The sequence below is a fragment of the Sinocyclocheilus rhinocerous genome, unplaced genomic scaffold, assembly GCF_001515625.1.
Source record: "Sinocyclocheilus rhinocerous isolate Xijiao unplaced genomic scaffold, SAMN03320098_v1.1 scaffold468, whole genome shotgun sequence".
Classification (NCBI taxonomy): domain Eukaryota; kingdom Metazoa; phylum Chordata; class Actinopteri; order Cypriniformes; family Cyprinidae; genus Sinocyclocheilus; species Sinocyclocheilus rhinocerous.
In genome coordinates, this window is record NW_015635305.1 from 347,152 (window position 1) to 372,864 (window position 25,713).

The 25,713-nt window shown below is 37.3% G+C and overlaps 2 protein-coding genes and 1 long non-coding RNA gene across 4 annotated transcripts in view; 1 reads left to right on the forward strand and 2 right to left on the reverse strand.

Moving 5' to 3' along the window:
* The window catches only part of LOC107746853 (anthrax toxin receptor 2-like), a 43,063-nt gene extending 41,019 nt beyond the window's left edge, over positions 1 to 2,044 (reverse strand). The window contains exon 1 of the mRNA XM_016561184.1: positions 1,554 to 2,044. Coding sequence (XP_016416670.1) covers positions 1,554 to 1,681 — 128 coding nt within the window. The 5' untranslated portion in view covers positions 1,682 to 2,044. The remainder of the gene's footprint in view (positions 1 to 1,553) is intronic.
* A 1,224-nt stretch (positions 2,045 to 3,268) lies between these two features.
* The window catches only part of LOC107746785 (uncharacterized), a 41,162-nt gene continuing 18,717 nt past the window's right edge, over positions 3,269 to 25,713 (reverse strand). Inside the window, exons 2-3 of one of the 2 annotated variants that reach the window (XR_001640732.1) lie at positions 16,977 to 17,132; positions 3,269 to 4,172 (exon numbers count right to left, since the gene is read on the reverse strand). This is a non-coding gene — a long non-coding RNA (uncharacterized LOC107746785). Of the gene's footprint in view, positions 4,173 to 14,790; positions 14,956 to 16,976; positions 17,133 to 25,713 lie in introns of those variants that run through there. The other variant, XR_001640731.1, reaches the window with a different exon arrangement.
* Positions 18,220 to 22,798, forward strand: LOC107746783 (PR domain zinc finger protein 8-like). Its single transcript, XM_016561073.1, has 4 exons — positions 18,220 to 18,557; positions 20,391 to 20,615; positions 20,834 to 21,065; positions 21,362 to 22,798. Exons 1-4 carry the CDS (start codon positions 18,555 to 18,557, stop codon positions 22,612 to 22,614), a joined length of 1,713 nt encoding a protein of 570 aa, XP_016416559.1. The 5' UTR covers positions 18,220 to 18,554; the 3' UTR covers positions 22,615 to 22,798.

The window sequence follows — 25,713 nt, forward strand, 5'->3', positions numbered from 1 at the left end:
TCCAGAACAGAACATTTTATTGCCCATTAACAAGACTGTTGGTAGATAACAAAAGTGGCACATATTAACTGGCCAGGCTAACATCATTATTAAGCAATGCTGATAATCTCTAAATTGTCAAATATCAGCCTATTAATTAGCCTGTCTGAATAAAACAAATCATTTTTACATTTTAAGATTTTTAGCAGATAAACAAGATGAAAACATCCAACAAAGCATAAAATGTATTGTCATTTTCTTGAACAGAAAGAAAACTATAAGCATTTACAATTATTCTGTGGGTTTATATGAGCTATTATGTCAATTTATTGTTCTTATTGGCTCTTATTACAAGGATGCTAACACTTCTGTTTGGTATAGTGTTCAAATCATGTTAAACTGGCAAGTAATGGGACAGGTAAGAGAACACACAATTTTTGCCAAGCTAGACTCTAAAGCCAAAAAGGTCTATAGCAAATACAAAGAACACCACACAAATCAACATCAAATGAAGCTGTGGTATAATAAATGCCTAGCCAGAATGCAACTGTATACATACATAATGCGATGATTTCATAATCATTTTGATTTTTATTCCATTATTGCAAAATATGTACACAACACAATCCATTAATCAATTCAAGTGGAAGTGGACTTCTGCGACATTAACCTCAATGCAACGCAGTGTCTTTAATGAGAAAAGTGTATAAAATGTGCCCTTGATGTAATAGCTACAAGGTAATTGAACTAATAATTATAGTCCACTGCATGTGCTGAGAACATAAAACACAAGCGATAGGTAATTAGAAAATCATTTTTTATGCATTGTCTTCTTCCTTGTCTCAAGCCAAGGTCACAGAATCTAGATAAGCGTTAGTGGGACCATCAGAGAACATCAAATCACATCCGGTAAGAGAAACGGTCTGGGCCAGTGAAGGGAAGTTTGATTTCCGACGATTGAGGCCGGATCTGCTGGTCTTGACCAGTCATTATGCATGGCTGAGTCTGTGCTGCTCTAAGATCTTCAAAAAGAGGAAAGAGCATATCTGTGCCATCATCCTGTAATATTCCCAGACAGGATGGAGGACTGCACTGAGGCCAACAAAAGATTCTCAAAGGAGTGCAAGTTAATATGAAACATTACACATGCAGATGAAAGACAGACAGTTAAATAGATGTATATACAGATATGTAGACAGAAAAGACTTGAACTTGTGTACATCAATTAGATATACAGAAAGAGGATAGATAGATAGATAGATACCCTACTTCTGCAATCACCAATCTCCCTGTACAAAACTGCTTGTGTCTCAAGTCTCAAAAGGCTTTTATTTCAGCTAAGTGTCTTGTTGTGTGGCTTCTGAAAGTGTCTGGCACAGATGTAAAATCAGGTCAAACTGCAGAATAGCTGACAGTTATTGGACGCTATTCACCCCTAACCTACAAACACGAGTTTGGTGTGATGTAAAAGACATACAGAACTATAAACAGTAACTCTCTGCGTTATATATATAGACATATGTTGTCTTGATTACTTTTAATTCAGAGGAACATCAAAACTTGCGAGTACTTACCGGTCCAAAACAAAGTAAAGGTCGTATGCTCCGTGACAAGAAGAGGTTTCTGCTTTAAAAGTTGAAAAACATAAACAAAAGAAAAGCGTCACCGTGGTCGCCACGGTCCAGAGAGTTTTCTTTGTCATGACGACGAGTTTTGCATCCGCGGTATAAAATAACAAAAGTGGACCTAAAACCAACTTGAATGGCGTTTTCTTATATGAAGTGGCATAAAAGCAAAGTCAAGTTCAAAACAACGGCGCTGTGTCCCCCGGTCTGGCGCAACATGATCCAATTTATAGCGTTGCAGAAAAGTTCAACATCTTCCTGTGAAACATAGGATATGCAACGTCACTACATCTGATTTCTTCACTTATCCGTTTTACGACACCCCTAAAACAAACAGACCGGTGTCGGTTTTTGCGCTTGATGACAAGAAAAAGAGAAGTTGTTTGAAAAGTTCTTTGCGAGTTTGTGTACTTCACCCAGTTTTTGGTGCGCATGCGCTTCCGCCCAGATGTGCAACAGGGTTTTGAGGTCAAAATGCCGTTTGGCTCGCGCACACGCACCCAGCAGCTGCGATCCTTTAACAGGATGTGTGTTTGAATAGGACTATAAAAGAAACAGTGCTTCTTTTTTTCTGTGGGATCCCATAATACTGAGAATTCTATTTGGTAAGGTTAACAGTGACTGCATTTTGATAGCAGACTGTAAACTGACAAGCCCTGTACTCCTGTATGTGGCAAGATATGGCCTTGAGTCATGTTTTGTGTGATCTGCGTGGGGAATTTTTTTTATGTGCGTTAAATAAGCCATGAAGGTAATATATTAACACCAAGCTGTACTGGGCAATACTAGAAAGCACGCGATTATAGCGATTATTTATACACAGACAATTCAGTGAATCATTAAGTGATATTGTGGTTGTAAAAAACCAAGCAGAGATAAACTGGTTACGTTTAGTTTCTACTGAAACACAAGCCCTGGCCTAAAACCACTTCTTGTTTAAGAAACTTGAAAGTTATTTTCTTCACAGCATGATATGTGCCTTTGATTTACATAGGCCTATTTATGTTTTTATATATTTTTAATTTATTAATCAAGTTTCTCTAAGTGTCATTTTATTATTAAAATGGTGTTTGACTAAGATAGAAGATCCAAAGAAAAGTCTCTAGGTCAGAAACGTGTATTATTATGAATATTATATTAATAATATTTTTTTTCTCCAGCATATAGGGGTGTTTCTTTTTCTTTATTATTATTATTGTTGTTGTTGTTTCTTTGGATTAGCTGTCTGTTTGTGTATTTAATGCAGAACAACTGATAAATAATTAAATGTAAATATAATAATAATAGTGTTTCTGAGAACTTTTATTTGGGGGTTTGTTATCGGGACAGAGAATTGTTTCATTAGTCTGCTTTTCCATTGTACCATGACGCGACACATTTAATTAAGTTCCATTCACATTTTTTAATTGCTATAATTACCAGCATCAATGCAAATACATTTTTGTTTTGCATTTCCTTTGATTACAACTTTTGAAAACTAATGTAATGTAATAATGGAGTTACGCTAAATGCAATATATATAATATCATGCCTTGAGTAGCAGAAACCATCATAAGCCACCATGAATTTTTAATAAGGCTGAATCAAACACAGTCAAATATTCATAATTAGCTTGGATTATACCGATAATTGTCATATATCCAGATGATGGATCTGAAGTGGTATGGTAGTGTAAACACTGTTTGTGTTTGACATGCTTGATTATGGTGATGTACTGAAGATTTCATCGGAATGTTGGAAGTTCTATTCCGGTGGTTTGTCATGGACATTTTAATGGTAAGAATAATTGGAAATGACAGGGAAAACAATTCAACTAATTGTGAAATGCATTGAGGTGTTCAAACTCATTATCAGAGGAGTCCATAACAAAAAACAAAGGTATCCATAATTTCAGGCAACATTTTCTTCGCTCTTAAAACAGTAAACAACAGCCAAAAACAATAGGTATAAAAATTCACACAGGCAAAGAAACATCTTTTTGGTATCAAACTCCTTGTTTCTATGCTGTTACTTGAAGATAATGTTTAGTAATATCTAGAATGTTAAGCGTGTTATACCTTTAAATAACCAGGTATCTGGGGCAACTTGTACTGATGGGGCTTTTTTTCCTGCTTTAAAATCTTTGTATAATTACTTTGTACTTTTTTTTTTTTTTTTTTTGACAGCACTCCATATGTTGACCAGCCCAGCAGGAAGTCCTGGTGCTCCCTATGGCCAGTCCATCCCTAGAATGGGATATCCTGTTGGATATGCTGCGGACAGACCTCCATCAGCGTCATTCATTTCGTCAGTACCTCAGATTATCCTGCACAGAGCGCGGCTAACACTCAGCTAAGTCTGACCAGCACGTCTCCTCTCATCTTTTCTGTGCACCCTGAAAAGAGGGATGAATTGTGGCTGAATGGAGTTAATTGTTGCCATGGTTGGGCCTGTCATCTTAATGAGAGGATTCTGCAGAGTGCCTGCTCGTCCTTCCTCTTCTACGTGGAGCAGGCGTCCGTGAACGTGCCCGAGTAGGACTGAACAGGGGAAAATCAAAGCAGACAGGCTGGGTTCATGAGGACTGACCTGTAAAAAAGACTCAATCAGAGCAGGTAAAAGATGTCGGAAGAGGAGAATGTTCGGACGTGCATGACAAGAGCGAGATACCACAGCACATCCTGATCTGGCTATGCCATTTTTTTGCTTTACGCTGTTAAAAGGCTGGATAAATTGCAATGTCAAATAAAATATTTATATAACAGGGAAGTCGAGGTGTCACATACACTACTGTTCAATGGAGTTAGAGTTTAAGTTTTCATGTCTCACCAAGACTTGATTTATTTGGTCAAAAATATAGTTAAATACAGTAAATAACTTTTTTCAAGTTTTATATATTTTAAAATGTAATTTATTCCAGTCATGTTGAATTTTCAGCAACCATCACTCCAGCTAATTTCTCATTATTATCAATGTCGAAAACCCGGAAACCTTTTTTCAAGATTCTTTGATGAACAGAAAGTTCAAAAGAACTTTAGCATTTATTTGGAATATAATTATTATATAAACATTATAAATGTCTTTACTGTCAATTTATGAATTCTTTCTGAAGAAAAAAAAAGTTTTTTTCATAAATTTCAGGTTGGGGCAAGTTGTATCATATGCTTTTATAATTTATAACTATACTATACACTACTATTAACTATGATATTTATTGGCCAATTCTTTTTTTACATTCATTTTTTATTTTTATACGTAATTTCAATTTGATACTTGTTTTGATAAATGTAAGTAATAAATTGCAACCTAAACAAAAACTGATTTTCACAAGTAAACCTTGCGAGTAGTCACTAGAATAGAACAACTAGCCCACGTCTCCTCTTCATAAATATAAATATATATATATATATATACACAGTATAATATAATATAATATAATATAATTGCTCTTTACAGAGTTGCACAAATCCATTCCAGCTCTTATCAAATAATTTGGTGAACCACTCCAGCACTAGATCTGTCACCCCTCTGCTCTGCCCAGAGAACAGCAGTTGAAAGGAGTCAGAGAACAAGCAAATTAAAATCTGTCTCTCAGCACAATTTGAATATGTAATTTCCTCTCTCTCTGTCTCTCTCTTTGTTTACTCTCTTGACAAGCAGCCTGTGCTGACAGCTTTGTCCATCAAATGACACCTGCTTTCTCCTGATTGTTTGTTCAACTTCCTGTCCAGAGCTCTGTAGATAAATGTCAGTGTTGTACTCCAGCTATCTTTACTTCTTTCATCTCCATCACATCACAAAATGTCTTATAGGCACTAGTAGATAAACAAAAGGAATAAACATGAATATTGTGGCAAAGGTGTAAGGCATTTATTTCCCTCACAAGGCGCTTGAATATAATTTGTGTGCTTGAAAATATATAGCACGCACGATAAGCAGATGCGGATGCCCAATCAATAAACAACAAATAAAACCCAATTAATAATACAGCTTCAGTCAATAAGTCATGACTGTGAGAACTCTCTTATTCACACATAAACGGTTGTAATATCTAGAAAAATCCCTTTGGGGAAACACACTTAGCTTGCAAAGAAACAAGTTCAAAACTGACTAGCTGACGTAATACAAAACAAACAGCCATCTCTTACATGCTCCAGTTACATTTGCCCTGAGCACTTTTCCACATTCTGAAATGTATAGTGCTGTCATGTCTTTGCAATCAGTTGTGTTAAAAGTTATTTTATTGAAGCCTCATTTGTGTGCATATACAGTACAACAATGTGGTGTTCTGTGCTATCAGTTCAAATAATAAAACTATCAAGCTTCCTCGGTACAGTGCACGTAATATTATATGAGATACTCTTGTCATTAATTCAACTAATTTATTTGTCAGTTCATTAACCCTAAAACAGGCAACGTGTACCACGAGATACATATTCTTTAGTCTCTTGTAGGAGACACGAGGAAGAATTTTTCATCCAATACTGTTATCATTATCATAATTGAGGTTGTTTGGAGTATGGGGGTCACATCGCTTGGTTCAAATTTTCTGTGCTCGTTTTGTCAGTTTGACTTGACCTAAAGCCAACATGTCCGCCCATGGAGCTGGACATTCAGAAAATGTAGAAAGTAGGCATATATTAATCTTACTTTTTTCAGCAAAAAAATGCAATACAACTATTAGTATTAATTGTGAACATTGTCTTGAGATGTTGTTCGTGTTGATTTTTTATCGCATTTTGAAATATGCGTATCTCCTGAGACACGTTGCCTGATTAGGGTATAAAAAAAAAATCGCATCAAGGAGAGCAGATCCCCCTCAGTAGAAATCGCATTCCAGGGTCAGGGTCAGGGTCAGGGTCAGGGTCAGCCCCCCGTACACAGTCCCCTTTCTATTTATTTTGAGTTAAAAAACTGTGCAAATGTTAATATTTGCATGTAAAACGGATAATATTACATTTAGTTGACTACATCTTTGCTTTTTTAACTAGATTTTTCTCTTGCAGGGTTTCACACAGCTCATTTTATGGTAGAACAGGAGTGTCCAACCCTGCTCCTAGAGGGCCACCATCCTGCAGCGTTTAGCTTCAACCCTGATCAAACACATCTGAAAAATCTGACAAAAGTCTTCAGGATTACATAAAAAAAATATATTTTTGGGTACATAAATTACATTATATGATTGTTTAGGGATTGTGCTAAACCGTGCAGGACAGTGGACCTCAAGGGTTGGAATTGCCCACCCCTGCGGATAAAGATGAGACAGATAAAAAATGTAAAAATACAAAAAATGTCTATGCCTCAATTTTAGGACACTTAGACATGTCATACATGCAGCATATTTTGAATATTCCATATTTGTTTGCATCAAATACATCATAGAATTATTGATGTTTTTTATACCCTAAACAGGCAATGTATCCTGGGAGATACAACTCATAAAATCCAAAATGTATCAAATATTACAAAACTTCTTTTGAATATGTTTTACTTAAGTCCAGATGATATAAAAAGTGACATGAAATGATTTTTTTGCTGATCATTTTCCACTCTTGCCTGTTTTAGGGTTAAGGGATCTAAACTTTGATATATAGTACACACACAAATGCATAATATACCATTTAAAAAATCCAGTACCACAAACTGGAAAAGAAATTCCTCCTTTAAATGCAATTACTAAGGTGGTCACACATGAGTTCACGTGTTGGCGAAATATCTCCTTAATAAATATGACAAGCTTGCCACCACGCATCTCCTCTGAACTCCTTGAGGTTTCTACCGCAATGTGACAAAGTCTTCAGACAGCAAGAGCCTGCGCAAGTTCCTCTCACTGTCAGCTTGCCTTGACAGCTGCCATTTTCAGTGGCCCAGCGTTGCTCCCACCGCCTGCACAATCACGCTCCACGTTTGTTATTTTTTCCACCTCATCCTTCTCAGGAGTGCAGAACAGAGATTAGAAAAACAGCAGCGTCACTTCCGATTAGTGGAAACTCGAAGGAGACTTTCTGAAAGCCGCATCTAACTTTATGACATGGTTGAGAAAGTACATTTTGTGTAGTGCATGTTGGGACCTCCCAGTCGGATTACATGGAAGGGTTTCTTTATCTTCATTTAAGCTCATCTCTCTTGAGGATTTGCATGTTTTGCTTTATGCTTATAGATATTAAGAAATAAAGAGACAAACCAACTGTTCTGCTTTCATTTAGCACACCAAGACAACCTGAGTGTGATTCTGAACTAGCATGAGCAACACATCACCTGCCATTATGGCTCGATGTGAGGTTCTCTTATTCATTGGAGAGTGCTGTCTGCCATGTCAGTGCACATCGCAGATGATTATATCAGTCATTTCAGCCAAGCAGAATACAAATGGCCAAAACAAGGCAGTCACAGCTGCAATGGTCACTCTTCTAGTACATCCTGTGGTGTCTGGATTGACATCCCGCATTGCACATTTTCAGACAGATGGACATGCACACCTTTTTGTTTTTCCTTTTTTTGAGATGCCAATGAGATACTGGATGTATTTGTATGTGCAAACAACCTAGTATGCTCCATCAATGCACCAGGCATCAGTGACACAAACAACTGTTACCTTGCCAGATGTGCCTGTAGAAACATGAGGATGAGGAAACAACTGCTTTTTTTGAGCATCAAACGATGCAATTTACTATATAACGCTTTAGAAACCTGTCAAGAACATAAATATTTGAGTAACTGCCTTGTTTTAGTGGTTTACAAATCTAGCAGTTTCTGATCATTTATTCCTGTAATGTCAAAGCTGAATTTTCAAAGCTTCAGTGTGTCACATGATCCTTCAGAAATCATACTGCTGTTGGGCAGTTTGACCAAAAAACTGTATCACAGTTTGTTTTAAGAATTCTGCCAGTTTCACGTTTATAACAGCTTGATAAAACATCTGCACGAAACAAAAAAATCAGACGGGCTGCATGAGAATGCGTGTTCACTCTCTTACAGCAGGTGGCACTCATGGAACAGCGGACGATAGAACATTTCCTTGGTTACCGCTGTAAACAAAGCAGTGCTACACTTTTAAATACTACATTAATATGCATCATATGGAGTTAAGATAAAAAATTAATACCATCTAAACTTTTCTGAAGATTTCAGTACTCTTTGCATTCGTCTTCAGTGTCTCTGGCTTCTGTTATATGGCAATTTACAGCTGGTTATTTGCCCAGTTAAAGAATTAGTTGTGTTATTAATAGTTCTCTAAGCATTAATCAGAAGTGTGTGCAGTTAACAGGGATCTCCTCTCAATTCATGACACTGTTTACGTTGCTTAGCCATTTGTTCTGATATGCCGGTTTTTTAAAATTCATACCGTGTGCGTAATTTAAACCGGTTTACTGTTTTAACATGGCCCAGCACTAAATCATTATAATATTTGGTACTCAAGAAAATTTGTTTTTTATTATTATCATGAAAACAGCTGTGGAATGGTGATACGCATTTTTGTGGTAACCATGGTGAATAAAAAGTTTAAAACTGCAGAATTTATTTCAAATCTGGCTTCCTTCATATCCTCATATTAGTCATCCTTTGTTTAAATATAAGAACAAGCCAGAATGTAAATGCTTTATAGTAATTTTACAAACTGACAAAAAACAAACCCAGAACAACTTATTTTTATGCGCATTTTGGAATATCGCATAGAAAATGCTGGATGGAAACGCCAAGATGCGCATAAATTCTAAAAATGCGCATAAAAAAACGTATGTGCACAACTGAGTATAGGATAAAGTTTTTATCCGACAAGAAAAAAATGTGCAAAAACTACGATGGAAACACATTTACCGAATAAATTCCACCATGCGGGTCAAAAAAATGTCATGTGACTTTGCACGATGGGACAGGACAATTGACTAAACAGTGAACCGATCTTGTTGCACAGCATCTGAAATGTTGTTTTGGTTGTTCTGAAATGCCTGAGCAAAGTCTTTAATCAAAGTATTTCTGTATAATTGTCTTACACAACTGCGTTCCAAAACAGCAGGCATCCACCTCCGTAAGCAATGACCGCATTTATTGTGTTTTTTCGTACTACACAATAGTAGCCTAATTCATCATATATGAAAATTATTGTATTAAGTGGCCTCTCCTACTTTTCTCAGTCATATTTAGTGGCAGTTTATCAGGAAGTGATTTTGTTCTCTTTGACTCGTTGGATGGAAACGGTGCTTTATTCGCAAATGTTTTATGTGATATTCCAGTTTTGCGCATAAGTTAAATTCGAATCTTTGGATGGAAGCATAGCAACGTCTTTCTGAATATCTCCCAGCTTTTTAAAGGGGTCATATGATGCGATTTCATTTTTTCCTTTCTCTTTAGAGTGTTACAAGCTCTTGGTGCATAAAGAAGATCTGTAAAGTTGCAAAATCATATGACCCCTTTAACGTTCTACTTAGAGAACGTGTCTCCCTTCTATGAGGTCACTAACCATCCATTAAATGACTCTAACACTAATAGACAACATGGATGTGTGTTGCAGAGCACCTAAACAAGATTAAATGTGAACACTTATGTGACCAGTAAGATCAGGCCAATCTCTGCAATATTTAGCTGGACATTGAGCTGCACAGCCTCAGCCCAAATTAACCTAATACAAAGCGCCACACTCTCCTCCGCTCTCTCATGGACGGTAGAATGGATGCCACGCTTCAGTAGAACTTTGATAAAGCTCAGGACCAATCATGACAAACACTGCAGTTGGTTACAGCTCGAGAAGTGTGGCAGGACTGCGTTTCATTCTTAAATCAAGCTTTTTCCTTCAGGCTAAAATCATGGGAAGAATTATTAGAGCTTGGGAGAATGGGTCTGCCATTGATGGTCCATATTCTATTCCATGGCCTCAATTCTGAAATATTCACAACTATTAACTTTTTTTTTAATGCATTTCAGGTTTTATCAATGTGCAAAATATTCTGTGATTTTAATGGAGGTGCGGGCGCAGCTGTGATATCTACAGACCCCTCACATATCCTCTGCTCATTGTTATTTTGCCAGTTTAAACTTTGATGAACTTATTCCTAAGTTCCACTATCTACTCCCAGAGCTGAGAATCAGAAATACAGAACATTGCCTCTGTGCCGTAAAACTCCCTCAAAAACACTGGTGATCTAGGGGCCAGCCCTCAGAGTCCCACCGTTCTGTGGGTTTGCTGGCTGTCTTTGATTCACTCTGCCACGGTCGGCTCAGGCCACCAAGGTTTCAGAGGTAACCGGCTGTGCTGACAGCTTCTCCTCAAGGCATTTGCCATCAACTTACCATCTCACCCCTCTTCTGCAACATCAAACACACCTTCTAAAACACACACGCGCACACACACACAACTGAAACAACAACATCAAATGTCAATACCCCTGAGTGTGATGCTTCTATCATGGCAGAGTTTAATTTATGGAGAACAACAGCTGCATTCAGCCTTTAGTAAGCTCACAGGAAAATAGGCAAACAGTTCAAAATCACATGACAATTAAGCAATATAACATGAGTTAGAGTGCTGTTGTTGTGAATATGTGATGTTGTTGTTATACTACTTAATAAGTAGTCGCAATATTGTTATAAAAGGTTCAGTAACAACAGTAATGGTCTGTATCCTACAGTAACATAAAGCTGATAAAGTTCACTTTTGTGCATAACCCAGATGCATATAATGAAATATATAATGGTCAAAAGTTTGGAAGATTTTATGTTTTAAAATAAGTCTCTTATGCTCACCAAGGCTGCAATTATTTGGAAGTCATTATATGCAAACACAGTAACAGCAATATTGTGAAATATTATTTTGATTTAAATGAAATGTTTTATGTTTTAATACATTTTCAAATGTATTTTATTCCTGTGGTGGCAAAGCTGAATTTTCAGCAGCAATGATCCTGAGAAAACAATGAGAAGTCACTATAATGCAGATTTGGAGGTCAATTATTATCATTATTAGTGCTCAGTTATTAATAATGGTTCTTATTATTATCAGTGTTGAAAAGAGTTTCTGCAGCTTAATATTCCAGTAGGAATCATGAGCAATTTCTTTCTTTTTTTCCAAAATTGAATAATGATGAATAGAAAGTTTCCACAAAAATAATAATAGTTATGTAGGATCATGTGACACTGTAATGGCTGCTGACAATTCAGCTTTGACATAACTTTTTAAAATATATTAAACAGATACTTTAAATTGTAATATTTCACAATATTACTGTTTTTACTGTATTTTTCCTTAAGTAAATGTGCTTAAAACTTAAAAAAAATTGACTAGTATACATGCCTATTTTTTACATGTCTTTCTTCATAATTTACATGCTTTTCTTTCTTTCCTTTCATTATTTCTTTCTTTCCTAAAACATAAAGGCTCCTCTATTACTAAACTGACCAATCAGAAAATTAATGTATTTTGCTTCCATTCAAAATGAGGCTGAAAAGGGGACAAGGGAAGGTAGCTAAATGAAATTTGAAATGAGACTGAAACAACAGAATCATACATACATTTGCCATAATAAACGAGTGGATGATAGGACAGAGATCATCTTCACAGGTGAGATGACGTTACATTTTTTATAACGGGCATTGTATAGGGCACTGAATGATTTCTTCCATTGATTAGGCTACTAGCCACTGTATGACGACAAGTGTTTTGTCAAGTCAAGTCACCTTTATTTATATAGCGCTTTTAACAATACAGATTGTGTCAAAGCAGCTTTACAGTATTAGATAGGAAAATAGTGTGTTAATAATTGGACAATAAAAGGACAATAGTAAACACTCAATTTTCAGTTAAAGGCAGTTCATCATTGAATTCAGTGATGTCATCATCTAGCTCAGTTCAGTTTAAATAGTATCTGTGCAATCAAGTGGACGATATCGCTGGAAAATAAGTGTCCCCAACTAAGCAAGCCAGAGGTGATTTTGTCAGTGATCTGAGAGATTAATGCGTCATTAATTATTACTTATTAATTATAAGACTATTTTAAAATATAAGGGCACTATCATTTTGTACATGAGCATAATTGTAAGTAAATATAGGCCATATAAAAAAATAAACCTGCTGCAATACATATCAGTCTCCCTTAAAATATAGCCTAACTCACGAGCCACCACTAATAAACTTGCCTTTTTAGTCGTTACTATGTCTATTTTTGCTCCGCAGACAGTTCCACACAAAGCCACAGCAGTGTCCTTCCTGAGTGAATCAGTGTATTTGAACGAATCGTGTGAATGAATGATTCAATGAAAAACTCACGAAGTCACTTTTCGCCACCTACTGGTGTATGGATGTAACCTGTAGAAAAAGTTATTGACAAATCCCAAAGACTTACATCCAGACTGACTGTCTGTAACAGTGAAAAATCGTAGTGCTGTTGGACTGTGTCAGCACTTTGGAACGCAGACCTCAGCCAGTCAAATTTGAAGACTAGAACTAGCTGTTGTACAATATGCTAATCAAATTTTAAGGGCATATATATGAAATAACAAATAACAGTTAAGATATTAGTACAGGGTGTGCTATATAACATATTACTCTGTAATCCTGTCTATGGATGAAGTGGCATGTGAAAGGCCTGGTGCCATTCACATATCACGTTTTTCCGCGCTCAAGTTCGTTATTTCAAATGTAGACGCGCGGCAGGCTCGCTCATAATGGAAGCGACGCGGCGCTTTCTGCTTTTTTCCAAAGCGTTTGGGCGCTTGCGCTCCGGAGGCATCTGCCGTTGCTAAGCAACCATGACCTGAGCTCTCCATGAAGACGCGGAAGTTTCAGCAAAGGATAAATGGATTTGCAGCACTAAAAATCGCTTGCAGTAGCTCTGCTACTAAATTTATTTTAAAATGGCTATCCCTGTACAGCTATGATCAGCTGTTCCTTCATCTTGGCTGAGCTTTCAATGTTGTTACGGGAAAGGATGAAGCTGATTGGTTGGTTCTTGTCACATGACCCACGGTGCGCTTGCGGCATTCTGAAAAGTTGAAATGTTTTTATCTCGATGCGGCGCGGAAGCGCCTGGAAAAAATGAGCGCGTCGGACCGCGTCGCTTCCAATATGAGCGCGCCTGCCGCGCGTCTACATTTGAAATAACGAACTTGAGCGCGCAAAAGACGCGATATGTGAACGGCCCCTAAGACTGCTGGGGCCAGGCCCAGTCCTTCACTGCCAGACGTGAGCTTTCCTCTTTGTGAAGGGAGGGTGAGCATATGCCCTGGGGCCGCCCAAAACCTGGAACATTAAAACTTGCCATGGTGGCTCAGCTCAGCCATGAACCCTGAGCTAGTCTGGCAGCTTGGCTGAGAGGAAGGATCTGAAGCCTGGACGACTGGGCCTGCAGTCAGAGCCAGGGCTGGACTCACTTCCTTGCACTATGAACAGGTATCATCGATTACAAACAGAATGTCCAAATCTCCAGAATTCTGCAGTGAGAGATACAGGTTTGAACAGGGGCCACAGTGCAGATGATTTTTGGATCCGATATAAAAGTGGCTCATTATTAATTATTCCTTTTACCATTTTGAACCCCTTTAAATGAACCATTTTATGCAAGTGCAGCTCTGAGGTTCATATTAATAGGAGCATTTGGTCATTTACAAAGAGATTAAAGGGGATGGATTTGGGACTCTACCTGTGAGTCTTTTGTAAGCACTGCAAAAGCACCTGCGTGTACATGATTATGAGAAAGAGTCCCTATTTCCGCTTGTTTCTCTCTGCTCTAAACACTTGTGTACCAAGACCGCTGTATTGTCTTCCTCTATACAGGGTTTAGACTCCTTCCTTTTCCTCTTCTGCCCTCCATTGGAAAGACCATGTTAAGTCTTCAGCATGTTCAGTGCACAGCCCTAATCAACTTCTTTCTTTCTTTCTATTACATTTAAGTGACACAGCCATATATCGTAAAGAATTTTTGGTTACACTTTTTAAGGTGACTTTGTAACAGTATAATTATAGATTTAAGTACTGATATTAATTACTAAATGTACTTAATATATGGTTAGGGTTAGGATAAGGGTTTGGTTTAGAGTTACTTGCACGTAATTATGCATAATTTATTGTTATTAGAATAGTAAGTACATGTAACGTGTTACAAGGACACCTTAAAATAAAATTTTTGCATAATTTTTGATAAGCTAAATGCATAAAATGTACTTTGACTGACACTGCTGAAGAAATGAACAGTCAGGACTGAGCTTTGTAGTTTATATTGTAAAACAGTCTAAATCTGTGTTCTCTTGCCAATATGACAACGCCACAGCAGATGTAAACATTAATCAAAACATTGATAAATATGAGCCTTGTTCCTCCATCAGATGATCCCTATTGTTATCGTGACATGCCGTATATGTTGTCATCCTTAATCTCCTTTTCCTGCAAGAAAAGCAGCACAACAGCTGAATTGCTAAATAAAAAAGCGGACCCTTTGTTAATTTTAATTATACTCTGACTTGCATCTGTTTGGAATACGTTCATGTTTCTCTTTCTAGCTTCTGGTAATAAAATCATATCATTCTAGATTGGCGCGTGGCATGTCTGAATGTCCAGAATAGAGTTGTTCTTAATCCTTTAGAAGCTTACAGTTCAAGATCACAATCTCTCCTTTTTCCTTCTTAAACACAGGATTATTTTCTTACAATCAGATAGACTTTTAATACAAAAGAATATCTTAATCTCTTGTCCCTAGTTAATAATCAATTAAGTCTTTGTGACAAAAAAAAAAAAAAGTTATTTAACATCAGGGTCATGTTGAGCTGACAACTGACATCAGAGGACTACAATTAGCCTCCGCACGAGGATGCCACAGAGAAATCTGCTCCGTGTTACTTACACTGAGAAGGCAGTTTGCCCCAGTAAAGCGCCGCTATTAACAGGGGCTATATGTTTTAGGACAATAAAGGAGGAGGAAGGGAGATTAATTCTGTCCACCGAACAGCCTCTGCCAGCCACCACGAACCTGCAGTTCATGAGCTAAGCAGATGGCTACTGATTGAGCAAGCTTTCAGAACACTGTATGGAAAAAAGAGTCCTTATCATGCTTGGCTGGACAAGTGTTTGAAGCAAGAGGAGATTTACAGTTAAGACTGTGTAAATCTTTATATGTCAAAGGCCTCAGCATAAAAAAAATAAAAAACTATTTTGTGCAGGAAAGGGTTAAAAAGTCCCATATTTTGAAATGCACAATGTAAATTGCATTTAATATGTTATCTTTAATTTAAAAATATAAAAAGTTATTATTATAGAAAAAAAGACATCTTAAAAAAACTTTGTGCACAGCAAAAATACTTTACCATATCAGTCTGAATTAGTTATACACCTAATGCACTGTTAATATTTTGTAATTTTCCATGAAGCTCTAAATTGGGAAAGAATGGTGTAACCAGAACATTTAATTTCAATTTAGTCCTCTCTTTAAAAAGGATAATTTGAGTGTATAATATCACTGTGAAATACATATTAGTACATACTGTATTATCATAATGGAAGATAATATAAGACAATACTTGTTGATATTTTGTCTAGTTAATGGCCCTGAAAACAAGAGAGACCTCTTTAGTTAGAGAAACTGTGTTCATTTCGAATACTGATTCATTAGAAAAGCATTGAGATGATTTAAAGTACAATATAGATTATTGTCTTTAATGCCTTGCTTTCATCACATACAAAAAAAAAAAAAAAAGATTGCCGATGTTGTCCTCAACAAGAAGACAATATGCAGCATTGCTGAAGCAGAAACGGTTTTACACTACATTTATTTCAGTTTCTTTCTTTTTGAAAAACTTGATGTCAATTTAATTTTGCACTAAAGTAACCAGTCGCCCACTTGTGCTCAAGGAACCAGCCACATCTTATAGAAGGCTATGACAAATGTAATATATTTTTTTCTTGAATCTGCCAGCATCTGATCAGTTTACCTTCTCTTAACCCTTTTACAAAATTAAATATTTTAATTATTAATCCTCTTTTTGATAATTGCACTTTACAATTTTTATTTATTTTGCAAAAAGCTCCAAAACGCTCTTTATATGGCAGCAACACAACATTTATCTTCTGATAAGAGCTATTCTGGGGGTACAAGCCACAAGAAAGATGAATATGTCAGCAGAAGGTAGTCTAAATCTCTCGTATCTATTATGGCAGTTAATTAATTCTCTCGATCAAGGTTATGAGTTGGATGACATCCAAAAGAACTAAGTACGACCGTGTCCCTGTGAACCTACCCCCAACAGACCCCATAGAGAAATCTATTGATTTGTGGAGCTTATCAAATCTTCAGACTGATTAATGTTTAAAACATTTCGCCATATCGGTTAAAACACAGCGGGACTGTTGCGTACCGCCGCAATATGTTGAAGGAAACTCTGGTGTGTGCACTTGGCTGGCTGAATACTCACTGCTGTCTCTCACAGATGTTAATACAGACATCACAGTCCAATCGAGCTGAGGTCAGGTTGAGCACGCGGGGCTCTCGTGCTTCTCTCCTCTAGAGATGGAGCGCCACAGCAGGTGTGCACGCGACAAGCTTCCGCGCTCATGAGCCGGATCTCTGGCTGCAGCAAAGCGAAAGAGCACCCCAGATGCAGATAAGTATCAATAGAACAGTTTGCTAATTGTCAGTTGGCGAACCAGCACTGAGAAAAAAAGTCATGATAATTATAATACAACGACATAATGTAGAACGGAGCTCGTTGCAAGTGGCGACATGCAGCTGTACATTCAAAAGTCCAAGCGAAGACAGGAACCGTCCGCGATTTTAAGGAAGCTGTGGGACAAAGGCACTCAATGAACAGTAACTCAGGATCACATGGAGAAACTTTTTGTTGCCCATTTAGCTATTGGCACGTTTGTAAATCAGCAGGTTTCAAAAGAAGTCATGAGCAAACAAAATTATTTCCCCTAACCATCATAGTTAGGCTATAGGCTATTTCAACAGGAAAAGAATGAAAAATGCTGCATAAAAAATATTTTAACTGATATTTTAAAATTACAATGTTTTAAAAGACAGTACATGTCATTTTACTGTAAGTTATTATAGCGAATTAATTGGAAGGGGCATTCCCAAAATTCACTGCTCAAACCATCACATTTGTTTGGATTTTATTTTTGTAAAAGTTACTGGAGTTCAGGTGTTTTATATTGCATTGTATGTTGTTTAGTTGATGTTTACTGCTTTATTTTGGCGTCACATGTGTTGCCCTTGTGGTGTTTGTGTGGTTAAACTGGGCTCTGTCTTTGTTATTATTGGCCACAATAGAAGTCATCATGTGCCACCTTCCATTGTGCCACCTGTGCTATTATACAGGTAACAGTAGCCTATAACAAAAAGATAGCCCAAACAGACTGATATATTTATGACCTGTAAAATATCAGAATGGCATCCCGTGTGCATGTAACATCGCCACTGTATTTTTACAGTAAAGGTCTGCAATCACAACGTCCAGTTTTTAACCATAAATATAACAACACTGTACAGCAGGCTATACATTCAAAAACAGCATAAGCACCACCTTTTGAATATAATTCTAACATTAAAATGAATTAAAATCAAATACAAAAACAAATTAGTGAATGTTCTTTGTTTTACAATGTATGAAAATATGAATTATGAAATATGCATCTGTTTTAGTGACTGCAGTGCACTTTATGTTTCAGCATAGATACCCTGCATCTACTACTAGCTAACTGTCGGCGACCGAAGAGTTAAAGGGAGGAGACGAAGCGTGTCACGCCTCATTGGGCAGATTATGTGCAGCAAACAAAAAGTGTGTATGTGGGTGCCACTCAGTCAGTGTATCGGCCCCATCTGCACGCCTCTCTGCGCTCGCGAGTCATAAGACGGTCGGCAACACTGTCACTTTCAACAGACGGGGAAATGTACTGACTGCACGGACTTCATCGGAGACGCTGAACACATACTTGCAGATATATTGACGGCAATTGTGAAATTTTGTGGATTATTTTATCCTAGTACCATGGTGAGTAATGACAATTTTGCAATAAAAACAGTCGGAGGCTAGTAATACACGGGGCTGTATGCAGCACCCTAACAGCATCCTCGCAACCGTGTAGAAAGCTCGCAGATGGTAGACGACAGAGGGAAACTGGCTACACATCATAAAGTCATAAAGTTGGAATAACAACAAGCCCGCAGATAAAAAGCGCAATAAATTTTAGCCCGAAATAGGAGGTCAATGGGTTCGTCTCCTCTGTTTTAGAAATGCGCATATATTCACGGGTCTATTATAGTATTTAGTTGAAATGCATATTCATTGGGTCCTTTGTGTGATTCTCAGGAGTGAGACCGACCTCACAGCTACAAAAGGAGAGGATCGTGAAAGGAAGGGCAAAAATCAAGGCTTGTTATGGATGAAGGGAACTTTTAAGCATTTGTGTCTTGATAATACAATCGAGAGCCGGACGTGTCTGTTTGAAATAGCCAAGCATCTTCATCATAAATAAATTGTTATTTAAACGCTTTGCAGAATTATGTCTTTCATATTTCCACACTTTCATTCTATTTTTGTATTAGGCGCGTCAGTGTCCTATAACCTACTTTATTTGAGCGATAAATACGAAGTAGCATTAGAGAAAACAACAACAACAGTCTGCTTTATAACCGCAGCCTGCCCTGTACCACTCAGTTGAAAAACTGTAAACGATTTTGTAAATTTATTACGTTTTTAATAAACGTGTCTGAAAAACAGCTGCAAAATTTAACACAATTCGAGCTGCGTTTTACCTGCTTTGCAACTAACTGCAGTAACAACATTTCCCTCCACTCTTGTCCTTGTGTAGAAATTATTTTTTCACTTGATTTTTCTTTTTGACCTCTTCAGAAAGCTGAGAAATCATGTGAAATCCCAGCAATATGCCGCACTGTTAGTAGCCTATCTGTTAAAACTATAATAAAACTATTAGAAACAGACATGAGCAATATGGAATAGACTGTATATTAAATATATTTCCCCACCGTTTTTAAATGCTACTAAAAACAAGTTACACGAGTGAACTGCAATTCACGCGTAACAAAATAGCTACGAGAGATTCAGCTCATTTGTAAAAGTGCATCAGGGGTTTGGAGAAGAAAAATAATTAACTCTGCCTGCTGCCTTAATTAAAGTCTCAGAAGGAAAGTGGTGGATTATGGTAATAAGGAAACATACGTTCCTTCTTGTAGAATGGAGCTAAAGGTTAGCTGACGTGAAATCAGTGACTTTGACAGTGCTATTGAATGCATTCGATATGGTCCTCGATGGTAAAATAGACCGAACGGTCTCATAAGGCCAGATTTTCATCCTTGTCAAAGGCATGTACAATATTTCCAACAAGTGAAAGAAAAGTCTGAAAATACGCACTGAGAGTTACTAACGTAATACTGTCACAGTCACGCTTTTAAATCGAAAAAATGCACTGTAAGAAATAATCTTCTTTTCGATTACTTTCTCTGCTTTTTTACAGAATTAATACAACTATTTAATTCTACGTTTACATTTTATAATATAGGCTAGATTATATCTTAAATGACATACAATACATTGAAGTTTCAAAAATAACAACACTATAAAAATACCAACAATGTATAGGCCTAATTTAAACGAAGAAAAATAGCTTTTAAAAAACAAACAAGGCACGGGCCTAAGTAAGACTGCGTGCTTGGAGATTTTATTAAATGCTTTGTTCAGGAGATTCACTTGGAATTGCACATAAGAACTAGGAAAAATATTTACATACATTTTATAATTGAGAAATGGTGACTTATGCGCGGTTCTGTTTATTCACATGAATTCACCCACACTTTTGTCTTACAGCAAATGATGGAGGAATCCAGTTCGCAGAGACTGGGCTGGGATGGCGACGCGAAAGCGATGCAGCAGTGTTTAACGGATATATTTACCAGCGTGTACACCACCTGTGACATTCCGGAAAATGCCATTTTTGGCCCATGTGTTCTGAGTCACACTTCACTGTATGACAGCATCGCCTTTATCGCTCTCAAGTCCACAGATAAACGAACGGCGCCTTACATATTCAGGGTATGGTCACGCTTTATTTCACTTCCAACAAGTCGAGAGTTTGAAATGTGTAGCCTATTTATTTCAGCCATATAGGCCTAACTCCAATATATATATCGTTTTTACAAATATGTAAAACTGTGGTAGAGGAATTTTATTCTTTTGAAATAATTACTGATATGTATTTGCTGATGGTTCTAAGGTTTTAGCTAAATGTTTGAAATGTTTGCTGGATACAGGTGGACACCTCAGCTGCCAACAGTTCCTCAGAAGGCCTGATGTGGCTGAGGCTGGTTCAGTCTGCGAGAGACAGAGACGAACAGAACCTAGAGGCCTATGTGAAGAACGGCCAGCTTTTCTACAGGTCACTGAGGAGAATAGAGAAAGATGAAGAGCTGCTGGTGTGGTATGGCAAGGATCTCATTGAGCTGCTGCTGCTGAGCTCAGGCAGAAATCAAGCCAAAAGTAAAGGTACACTTTGAAGATCAACATGTGATCTAATATTTTACATTTTTAAAAATTAAAAATAGCAGCTGTTTGTGTTTAAATATTCAGTAAATATAGTTTGATGAGTTTGCATAATATAGATTGATCAAATATTTAAAAAATGCATACACATTATACAAAGTCAATAATTTATAGCTATAAAATAATTTGTAAAAAAATTATGTTTTAATAAATTATGTTATAATAAAATATTATAAATTTAATAATTAATCATTATCATGCTATCATTATGTACCCCCCCCATCATTTATTTGATGCAGGAACGTCGCCCTATTTGTGCCCAGACTGTAGCCAGCGTTTCCAGTTCGAATTTCCCTTTTTGGCTCATCTAAGATTTCACTGCACTAAGAGACTACAAAGCATGGCCAGCCCAGAGGAGGAGGCCACGGATGCCAGTGACCAGGCTAGTCTACCTCCTGCCAGGTCCAGTCCCAAACTGGGTCGATCTGATGGCTTCTCCAATCCCCAGGAAGGAAAGCCATCCACAGACTTCCATAATCTAGCCAGGGATTTGGAGAAAAACAGAACCAGTCCGCCGAGCGACAAAGAGGCCGAGATCCTGAGCGAGAACTCTGGAAAGCGCAAGTTCTCTGACATGGAGGACAGCAGGAACAGTGGATTATCTCGGCCTCCCAAGTCCAAAGAGGAGTTGGCCAACTCGGCGCAGCAGTACCGTGGAGCGTACGGTCTGGACGAGAGCAGGCGGGCTTTCTCGCCCTCTGTTTCAGAGTCGACGGAAACCAAGAGGAGCGCCTTCACCGAGGTCAAGAAGTCACCTCAGAGCTTGAAGCACAGCGGTAAAAACTCCAGCTCCAACTCGGAGAACAAGGAGGCTGGCCGGCCCAGCAGCAACCCGGCTGAAAAGCACCTCAACATCAGACAGGTTCTCAGCGAGACTCAGCCCCCGCAGTCCCGAATGGAGACCTCGTCAATTGGCAGCGCTTTCACTTCGGTGCTCCAGCAGGGTGGTGGAGGCTCGGAGAGAAAGAGTGCCTTTAGCCAGCCGTCTCGCACCTTCTCGCAGCTATCACCTCTTGTCATGGCACCCAAGCTTCTGCCGGCAGTTGACTGCCATCCTGCGGTGGGCAACACCGTCTCATCCCATAGACTCTACCAGGCGGACCACCTCGCCGCGAAGCTCCAAGGCTCAGAACTAGGCAGCAACTGCCCCGTGCCGGGTGGCATTGCGAAACAGAACCCTTTCCTATACGCCACAGCCTTCTGGCCCAAGACCTCAGGCCCCATCCAGCTGCAAATGCCCTCTGCTCTCACGCTCCTGCCCCCTTCGTTTACTTCCCTTTGTCTGCCTGCCCAGAACTGGTGTGCCAAATGCAATGCCTCCTTCCGCATGACCTCTGACCTGGTCTACCACATGCGCTCGCATCACAAAAAGGAGTTTGCCATGGAACCTCTTGTTAAAAGAAGGAGAGAAGAAAAGTTAAAGTGTCCAATCTGTAATGAGTCTTTCAGGGAGCGGCACCACCTTTCCCGGCACATGACCTCTCACAACTGAATTTTTGGGGATTTATTTGCTTTTCTGTCTTTCCTTCCTCCTTTCTTTTTTCTTGCATTTTTTTAATCAAAAGGGAGTAAGGTTAATCTGGAGGAGTAATGCCAACACGTTTGCTGTCATTTTCAAAAGACATTACTGTTTAAATGGTTTGATTTCTTTAAATGTCATGTTTTGTGTATGAAGATGCATTTTGACTTAAAAACTTAAAATCTATTTATTATATGAAGCACTTATTATTTGAAAAAAGGGGACAATAATAATGTAGGTGTACCTTGAATTTTGTATATATTAACGTATAATGTATAGAAATCAATTTAGATGCAGATCATTTCATTGAGCGTTATTCAATGACATGTTATGTCTATATGCATAAGGATATCGAACATTGGGAACATGATGTTGAAGTGTATTTAAGAGTGCATGTAAATTATAGTTATTGGTATAAGATGCAGTCTATTCGAAATAATGTAAATACTTGTTTTGTTTGAATACAAAGTGTAATATTTTGTGTCTGTGAGAAATAGATTCAGTGTTTCTTCCTTTTGCTGAAATTTACTATTTGATAGTTTATCTAATCATGTTGAATGCTTTGACAATAAAATAGCTTTATTTTCACCTGATTGTGTGATTAATTATGCCTGACTATAAAATGACAGGGAATTATACGTTAAACATCGCAAACGTGTACATGTGTAATCTGACTTTCTTAATAGTGGATTGCAGAGCAATGCTTGGTACTGTATTTACAGTTGTCGATAGAGTTCCTTTTAAACAAGATCCATAATTCATACAAAAACTCGTATATTATCGCGTATACGCGATATTTGTCTTTGTCTTGGGCAAATTAGCGGTAGTCGAATATATCTTTATTATTCAAAAATTACCTCAACAATTCATCGACCATCGACTGTAATACGTGCACTAAGAAATTAGAGTAGCCTAGTCGGGTTCGACACTCATAATGTTTGTGGAGAAATAAACACACACACACACACACACACACACACACAAACCAACAACAGCAAAAAGACAATTGTCTAAAAAATAAAAAAATAATACAAATAAATAAATAAATAGACAATATGAATAGCCTACTATAAGGTAGACTAAATTAAACACAGTATTTACTATAGTTTAATAACAAAAGCAACAACAGTTATCATATTATTACTATTATTATTATTATTATTATTATTAATATTATTAACAACAATAACAACATTTCTACTTCGATGCATTCTCCTCACGTGATGGTGCTTAAATAGCGAAACGCCTCCAAGAAACACGATTTCCACTGTGGTAAAGGATATTTTAATTCTTAGACCATGAAAATAGCTAATTAAATAAATAATTAAATAATAAATAATTAAAACAAACAGACGAAAGACGGTTGCTATATTAAACATGCGCGCTCTTTATTTTCAAACGACTTGTTCTAGTGTCACAATAACATGCATTAAAAGTGTTAATCGTTTGGATTAATTAGCTGTTTGTGTTATTATAATCCTGTAAAGTGCGTGTTTCAGAAAATTAAGATAAAAGCAAATACTACTTGACTCCATTATTAGCTGCTATAAAAAGTAAAACAGATTGTATAATAAACTACTGAAAAAAATATCTCGGTTTAAAAAATTAAATGAAACAACAGCCTTTAATGTTGCGGAAACAGTACATTTACACAGGCCTAATGCATAAAAGAAAAAAACACAAATGCCCACTCATAGGCTAATTAAAATTACATAGGCTAATCTCGATTTAGACATTTACTACATATTTATCATACAAGGCACAATTATAACAATAAAACATTTGCATTGTCAATATATAGTCTACCTGTCACAATCAACTGTGATTTACAATTATTGTTTTGTAAGACAAAATTAGACAATAAAACACAATGTGGTTGTTTTCTTAGCTTTATATTACATGTCTTTTTCAAACAGAAATTAATATCAGAACTTGCATTGTGGCGTTTAAAACCAAGGAGCCGAGATAAAGCTACAAGCTGTTAAAATAGCTCAACAGTGACACCAAGCTTTTATAATGAAAAATTCAACCAAATCAAGATTTTAAAAAATGAATTGTGATTGCCTGATATTGTAGAGCCTTAGTCTGCCACCTAACGGTCGACACAGGTGTCAACAAAGCCAAAGTTCAACCAGCTACTCATTTAGTTATTTTAATGATAAAATAACTAAAATAATTTAGCTAAAACAATGTAGTTATTTTACTTAGTTACTTTGTTTTAATTATGCATTTATAAAATAAAAAGTGATCTTCTGAGTAAGGGGGAAAAAATAGACTTATTGAACGCACTGAACTTTGGTTCAATGTGATATCAATGTAATAAGTGGACCTAGAAATAAACCTTTCCCAATCATAAAAAGCCATGAAAGAATTCAGTCCAGAATATGAGGTAATGAGCTGGGAGATGATGATAGTCACTTATACTTACAGAAGATATTTATTGCCTGACCCATGTTTTGTGACTGGAGTCATCCGTCCGTTCATAAGCTCCAGTTACATTTGTCATGGTATCACTCAGCACCTCTCGGTCAGGCTCAGTTTATACCCTTCTCACATGTGGCCAATGTGGTCACCCTTGGCTAACCTAGCTGGCCCGCTTCTCATACTTTATGTATGATCATGTCCTATGGTGAACTGCTCTTCCATGCATCTGTCTCTTCCCTTCATCTTCCTGTTGTTCTCTAACATCTTGGCAATGGGGCCCTTGCATCAAAATAGATCTGTGTGAAACACACCGATCTCAAACAGTATGTATATGAGCATGGTATTTATAGATGATTCACACTAACGATGCAGTGACATCCGAGATCATGACAAGAAGCATGAAAAAGCCAAATCCATGATTTATAACTGCCGATTGACTATTTGCGTTTCTCTGCAGAATATAACAGATAGAATAATCTGCGTAATTTTGCTAATCACTACTAATTGCTACATATTATATATATATATATACAGTGGGTACGGAAAGTATTCAGACCCCCTTAAATTTTTCACTCTTTGTTATATTGCAGCCATTTGTTAAAATCATTTAAGTTAATTTTTTTTCCTCATTAATGTACACACAGCACC

Bases quoted from the DNA above. Each gene is read 5' to 3' on its own strand.
- LOC107746783 (XM_016561073.1), top strand. The intron at 20,616-20,833 runs GTATGGTCACGC...TGCTGGATACAG, and splicing joins CGGCGCCTTACATATTCAGG to GTGGACACCTCAGCTGCCAA. The intron at 21,066-21,361 runs GTACACTTTGAA...TATTTGATGCAG, and splicing joins AAATCAAGCCAAAAGTAAAG to GAACGTCGCCCTATTTGTGC.